This window comes from Lipotes vexillifer, unplaced genomic scaffold, assembly GCF_000442215.2.
Source record: "Lipotes vexillifer unplaced genomic scaffold, Lipotes_vexillifer_v1.1 scaffold584, whole genome shotgun sequence".
Classification (NCBI taxonomy): domain Eukaryota; kingdom Metazoa; phylum Chordata; class Mammalia; order Artiodactyla; family Lipotidae; genus Lipotes; species Lipotes vexillifer.
Window position 1 is genome coordinate 4,818,681 of NW_006783036.1, and position 7,373 is coordinate 4,826,053.

At 55.6% G+C, this 7,373-nt stretch overlaps 1 protein-coding gene across 1 annotated transcript in view; it reads right to left on the reverse strand.

Moving 5' to 3' along the window:
- Positions 1-7,373, reverse strand: part of HHIPL1 (HHIP like 1) — a 26,510-nt gene that overhangs the window by 12,059 nt on the left and 7,078 nt on the right. The window contains exons 2-5 of the mRNA XM_007455645.1: positions 6,726-7,373; positions 3,801-3,944; positions 1,010-1,338; positions 544-670 (exon numbers count right to left, since the gene is read on the reverse strand). Coding sequence (XP_007455707.1) covers positions 544-670; positions 1,010-1,338; positions 3,801-3,944; positions 6,726-7,373 — 1,248 coding nt within the window. The remainder of the gene's footprint in view (positions 1-543; positions 671-1,009; positions 1,339-3,800; positions 3,945-6,725) is intronic.

Here is a 7,373-nt window from a genome sequence, read left to right on the forward strand (position 1 = left end):
CCCCTGCATCGGCAGGCGGACTCTCAACCACTGTGCCACCAGGGGAGCCCTCAGCTGTACTTTTAAACATCATGCCAGGTGTATAGCTTCCCTGGGCCTCTCTGGTCCTCAGTTTTCCCCCTCCATACAACAGGAGAATGAGATGGTCATGAGTCTCCATAAGCTCCCCTGGGGAGAGAGTCTGACCCACAGCAGGCTTGCGAGGTATGTTCTACCCCCTCTGAAACCTGTTTGGGGTGTGACTCAAACCAACCCCGCTCCCAGACACACACACACAGCCTCTAGGGGCTCAGTGGGTGGAGGCAACACTGCCATAAAGCATGGGAATCTGCCAGCCAGGCTCCACGGGTCCCCCAGGCAGACCCCAGCTGGAGCCCCAGCTCCCCTCTCTGCAGCAGGGTGACCTCTCTGGCCTGCTGGCGCAACGGCAGGTCCTGGCTCGCAGGAGCCAGATGGCCCCGGGGCTGTCAAGGGTGTTGTACATTCCCCCACCTTTCACCTCTGCAGTCCCTGCCCCCTCAGAACTGTTGTCAGGCCACTTACCCGCTCATGAAGTCTCCGAAAATGTAGAGGCCGTTCAGGTTCGGGTACTCGCAGCCCCGGTACACGTAGCCCCCAGTGACCGACTTGCCCAGTTTGTGCGGGTAGGCGAAAATCGGCAGCACATCATCTGCAGAGGCGGGAGAAGCTGGGTGAGTCTGCAGCCGGTTCCCAACAAGGCTTCTTGGGTGGTCCTGAGTCTTGCGGGGCGGGGGGGTGGGCGGCGGGGAGGGGATGGGGAGAGGTTCCCGAGAGGGTCCGAGACGAGGCCCCAGACAGTCAACCAGCAAGGGTGGTGTTTCAAGTTTGTAAAGCGGGGGGAGGGCATGGGTTTGCGCGGGCAAGGAAGTCCCGGTCGGGGGCGCGGTTGGCCACGGAGGGAGGCGCGGGCGCACAGCCGTGGAGTGGGGGGCAGATCCGGGGAGACAGGTCCTCGAGGGCGCGGGGGTGGGGGGCGGGGGGCGGTCACCGAGGGAGGTGTTGGCACACAGCTTGCGGTCGTAGCACTCGAAGCCCTCGCGGGCGCGCCAGCCGTAGTTGCGGCCGCGCTCCACCAGGTCCACCTCCTCGAACTTGTTCTGGCCCACGTCGCCACAGAAGAGGCGCCCGCGGCCCGCGCCCGACGCCGGGTCGCCGCGGTCGAAGGAGCAGCGCCACATGTTGCGCACCCCGAGGGCGTAGACCTCTGGCCGCGCGGCGGGGTCGCCCACGAATGGGTTGTCGGACGGGATGCGATAGAGCGGGCCGCGCTCGTTGCGGTTCACGTCGATGCGCAGCACCTTGCCCAGCAGCGCCGACCTGCGGGCCGGGTGAGAGAAGGTGCCGGCTCGGGGTCTCCCCGCGCCATGGGCTCGGGCACCGCGGGGCAGGTGCGGGGATGGGGGTGCCGGGACCCGGGGCCCACGGCCAACCCAGGTGCAAGGAAAGCCTCGGCTGTGCGGCCAGAGACCCCGGGTTCACGACCTCCTCAGCCACTTACCAGCTGGGTAACCTCATTCATTCATTCGACATTTATCAGGCACCTTACCAAGTGCCAGGCCCTGCCCTAAGTATTGGGCATACATACCATCTATTGCTTTGTTTCATCCTCACAACGAATCTTTTAGGTAGGTGGGTGCTATTGCGATCCCCTTTTTACAGATGGGGCAGCTGAGCTCAGAAAGGTCATAAAACATTCCCAGTTGCCACACCCCCAGGAAATGATAGGACTGAGATCCAGCCTCGGCAGCCTGGCTGCAGAAATCCAAGCTCTTTACCACACTTTCTAACCTCCCCAGACCTTGGTGTCCTCCACTGTGATATTAGGTGGTCCCTCTCTTTCCTGCCGACTCACAGGGGTGTGCTACAGGGTGAAAATCATACCAGAAAAATTACTCCTATTTACAGCTTTCTTCCAGCACCTAGCACAGTGACTGGCATGTAGCAGGTGCTCATGAAGTGTTTGCTGAGCGAATGAATGAATACCTGCAGTCAAAGTCAAGTGCCTCATACACGAGTACAGGTCAGGGCAGGGAGAGGGGAGAGAGAGCACCTCGGATCTTAGCAGGAAACGGGAGGCTCGGGTACTCGCCATCTCTCTCATACAGCCCCAGTGCCATCGCAGCATGTCAGAGAGCCAAACAGGCCTCAGAAGCGATTTAATTCACCCCACACTCCACACACACCACCCTGATCTCAAAGATGAGGCAACCCACGTTCTGAGAGGGGGACAACTTGCCAGATCCCTCAGGCAGCTCTGGACTGGAGGCGAGGCCACTCCTCGGCACCATGCAACATCAGCTTCTGGAGCCCTGGAGCGAGGAGACCTCAGGATGTGCCCTCCAGAGCCGCACAGGACAGGGTGCAGCCACTGGGGGTGAGCGGCTTTTGGGTCTCATTCATGGCATAACAAAAGTGACACATGATGGAACCTGCAACATGCTTCAAGATGTACGCCCTCTTCATCTGTGATTTTTTGATGCGCTTACTTACTGTGTGGTTTTCCCCTAGCTGTTAGCATTTTGGTGCACTCCCTTTGGCTTGCTTTTCAAGGCAGGACTGGCCGGTCCGCCCATTTGATGCAACCGTGTACCCCATCATTCTCACATAGCATCAGCACCCAAGCTTTTCCCTCATCATTAAAGGTATTCTCTTTCATGATGATAAAACGCTCACCACCAGTAGATGCCCCACAGTTAATCCCCTATTGTGGACTACTAGGTTTTGCCCCAGTGAGTTCCTCTCCTACGCTCCAGTCTGCTCAGCACCAAGCTACAGATTACTCCCCGGAGCCCATACACCACGCACCAAGCTTTGATATGTAAGTGGGCAAAACTCATAACAGCAAAGTAATGTTTTAAGTCCTGTCCAATTATCCACAAATCCTTAATTTCTATTTTCTCAACCTCATCTCTAAATACATCCCAAACATGAGAAAGCTGCAATGATTCTCACACTGTCACATATGAAAGCACAAGTCACAAATTGGGAGCACTTTAATTACTGTAATCGACATCATACTTGCTATTTTTACTTTCTGGGCTGAGGAAGGTTTCGTGATTTTGACTAAGAGAATGGAGGAGGCTGCCCTGAGACTCCTGGATATCCTCATCTATATGCACGAGACTCGTGTGTGTGTGTGTGTGTGTGTGTGTGTGTGTGTGTGTGTGTGTCAGGAGGGGAATGGTGGCAGGCCATCTACTCAAGTCCAGAAGTGAGGAACTGAAAGCAACACTATGCTTCAATTTCTGGGCCATCCTGGGTGACCCCTGGGGCAGAAAACCCACATGTCCATCCACACAGCCCTTCCCCAACCAGCCCACAATCCCCACTGGGTCTGGAAAACACCCTTTTCCTTCCTCTGGCTCCAGCAGGGTTGGGCAGACTTCAGAGAAAATCTGATCTTCCCAGAGGCTCTGTGATGTCACCTCTCAGGTACCCATGACAACGTGATCACCTTTATTCTTCATGACTAGATGATGATGATGATGATGATGATGATGATGATGATGATGATGATGATGATGATGATGATGATGATGATGATGATGATGATGATGATGATGATGATGCTTCTTCCCCCCATGGGGATTCTTCTCCTTCTCTAACTGCTGAGAGGAAGTGAGTGGGTCCCCAGCTAGCTAGCTGCAGACTGAGCTGGGGTGCAAAGCCCTTTCTACCACCCTACACTTCGCGGCTGAGGAAGTAACCCCCACCTCCAGGACAGTATGTAAACTAGGAGTATGTAAAACAACGCACCAGCCAACCAAATCAGAACATACTTGTTTTGGGCATTTCCAAACTTTCCAAAGGGGTCTCCAGCCATCCCGCCATCTCCAGTAAAGATGTAGAGGTACCCATCGTCCCCAAAGAGCAGCTGGCCCCCATTATGGTTCGAGGCTGGTTCTTCGATCTCCAGGATTATCCTAAAAGAAGATAAGCACCCCGCCCCCCCCCAAAAAAAAACCTCAGCCAAAACACAAAACAAGATCACAGCAATAAAACCTCCTGTCTCCGGGATGCCATTTCATAGTTGGAAAGACTTTTCATATCCTTTATAGCAGGTGATTTTTATAAGGATCTGGCAGTCTGGGCAGGAGGAATAATTCACGCCATTGTGCCAATGAGAACCGAGAGGCTCGGAGAGGTTGAGCAACTTGCCCAAGGTCACACAGCCTGTAGATAGCAGAGCTGGGACTAGAACTCAGGACTTCTAGTTCTGGTCTAGCGCTTTTTCCACTCTCCCTACAGCTAACACCTGCCCTGTTAGGATCAAGTGAAACTGATGACCCAATCACTGGCACAACCGGTTTCTTCGTCATCATAGCTACCCACACGCCAGCCACTTAAGCCGAGCACTTCTGACACACTCTCTCATTGATTATGTGCTGTAGCTTCTAAGGAGGTGGGCTGGATGGTGTGGGTTGTGCTCAGTCACACTCATTCCTCAGCAACCTCCTTTCCTGCCAGGGCGGAACCTTCCACCATACTGCCAGCCAGCCGGCTTCCGGTTAGGGGCTTGCCAGCGGAGGATGAAAGGCAAGGGGAAGGGAGGGGCCACATTTCCCTGGTTTCTGGTGCTGCCTCCAGAAGCGGTGGTTGCAGGAAGGGCAACAGCGGCTGGCAAGTATGGACTCCTGGGTTTCCACCCAGACATCTGGGTACCAGGAGGGGCAAAACTCAGCAGCACCAAGACGCTTTTGCCTTTTGTTCCTCTAGCTCCGCACAGGAACTCATCTTTAGGTAACCTGACCATCCCCTTTTCCTTCTCCATCCCTCCCAATCCCTTCGTAGCCAACTCCTTGTACTAAATTCCCTCTGATCAAAATGCTTAGGCTGGTTTAGGTTTTCCAGGATCGGTGACGGACTTGCCAAGCCCTTATTAATACAGATGAGAAACCCGAGATACAGAAATGTCAAGCAACTTGAACCCAGGACTTTGGACCTTCAGAGCCAAGACCAGAAGCCTTTCTATTGTGAGGCCAACACACACGGCTTGGTAGGTCATACACAACCCCAGACTCCAGGTCCTCCATGGAGAGGACAGCTCAGACTGTCGGTCATCCGTCTCCCATTGGGGTCTCAGCCCTGAGAACAGAGACTGACAGGTGACTCAGGCAAGGACGATCAGTCACTCCTGGCTCCGCCCTGAGCCAGCTGTGACTACTTCTGCCCCTGCAAGAGTCAATTTCTTGGCTTGTACTTGTGAGGTCCCCATAGAGCCTTTGCTGAGCCCTAACTTTGCAATATATTCATCTGTTTATTTTGTGTTCCACCTTCAGTCTTCATCAGGAATCAATATTTAAAAGTCACCACTGAAGACACATCCACTCTGTCCCTCTCTCTCCCCTCTGTGAGATCCATGTGATAAACTTGGCCTCTCTTGGAGAACTGGCTGTGCGGCCTCATATAAGGTAATGAGAATTATGTTTTCTCCTTTTGCCCTGGCTGCTGGGACGCTCACGGGCAAAATCTACATTAGACCTCACATTAGCCAGCATATTTAACTCCTTCTTTTTTCTAAGTTCAATGTCCAGAGTTTACAATTTTATTGAATGCATCATGTGCTATTATTTGTCTATTTGCCCTCAGATCAGTCCTGGTCCTCCCCTTACATGCTCCTCTACTTCAGGGGGCCAGCTCCTGAAAACTACATTTCCCATGCTCCTCCGCTACGTGGCCTCCAGCTAGGTTCAGCCAGCGGAAGGCGTTGGCCAGAGACTGGAGGGCAGGGAGTGGGGAGTAGCAGGTGGAGAGGCAGCGGTATTTCTCCCTCTCTCTCTCTGTCTGTTTCAGGCAGTGTCTTGGCAGTCCCTGGCTCCAGCTGGCTCCAGCTCCCCCCACCCAGGTCCACCATGGTTCTAGCTTCCACCAAGTGGCCCCAGCTCAGGGGCTCCAGTAACCCCACTTCTCACAGCCCAAGAGACGGAGGCAGCTCCCTCCGGTTGTTAAACCCAGAGTTGCCTCCCTTCTTCTGCAGGTTTGCTCTTTCATCATTTCCAGCACCCGAGGAACTAATTCCCAGTATCAAATTCTGCCTATTTGAGTTACCTGGCACAGGATTTATTTTCCCATTGGAGACAGATCATGTATGCCCTTCTTGCCAGGCTAGGTCAAACCTGTTTTGAAAACAGTTGGGGCATAACTAATACCCAGAGAGCAGGCTGGGTGTTGAGAGCAGCAGAGGCCTGGAGGCAAGGAACGGATAAAGCTGTTGGGGGGAGGGTGGGGAGGAGAGCAATCTGCTTCCGGGGCAGAAGGTCCAGGTGAGAAATCGGAGGCGGGGCCACGTGAGACTGCGGCCTTGCGGCCATAGTGCCCTGGTAGGAGCAGTGGGTTGGGCCTGGGAGGGAGGCAGACAGACCAGGGTTCCAGCGCTGACACTTCCTAGCTGTGTGACCTAACAGTCCCGTCACCTCTCTGAGCCTCCACATCTTCATCTGTAAAATGGGGCTGTATGAGAACCAAATGAAAGGCACCATCTAAAGTACCTGATCCAGGAGTTGGACATGACCCGGTGATGTCTGTTTGGCAACTACCCCTCCCCTGACCCCAGAACAGGGGGTTCGGCCCCCTCACCAAGCGTGACATTCAAAATATTTCACAACTCTTGGGGGGGCACAACTCCAACTGGCCATGTGTGGTCAGGCCAGGGCTCATCCATGCTCGCAGCCCCGCCCCTCCCGCCTGGGCTCCCGGGGAACCACCTCTCCGAGTCGTGGTCCACAGCGTTCGCGTCATCCTCTGAGACCCTGAACTCGCTGATGCGTATCCACTCGTGGAAGCCCACGCCCACTGAGTAGTAGACGTAGAGCTTGCCATTGTGCCGGAAGCTGGGGTGGAAGGCGAGGCCCAGGAAGCCCCGCTCGTCACCCTCCCAGGGCGAGGTGAGCACGGCCCGGCTGATGTTCAGGAAGGGCTTCTCCAGCCGTGAGCGGTCAGGCAGGTAGACCCACACCAGCCCCAGCTGCTCGGCCACGAAGAAGCGGTGGGAGCCGTCCTGGGCGTGGACCATGGCCACGGGGTTGCGCAGCCCATTGGCCACCTCCTCCAGACATAGCTGCAGGCAGCCCATGGCGTCGGCCACCACACGGCCCAGGTTGGAGTTGAGGTTCTCGTTGACCAGCAGGCGCGGGAAGCAGTAGTCCGTGTCGTCCAGGGACAGGTAGCGGCAGAACTTGGCGCGGTTGCCCTCCAGCGTCCAGAGCTCGCGGTCAGGCGACAGGTGGCGGAAGAGGCCCCGGCACGACTGCCACAGGTCCAGGCAGTAGTCCTCGCAGAGCCCGGGCACGGTCCTCAGGGGCGTGGACGGATCCTCTGCATCGTAGAGGTGGGCCGCATACGGCGAGCATTCC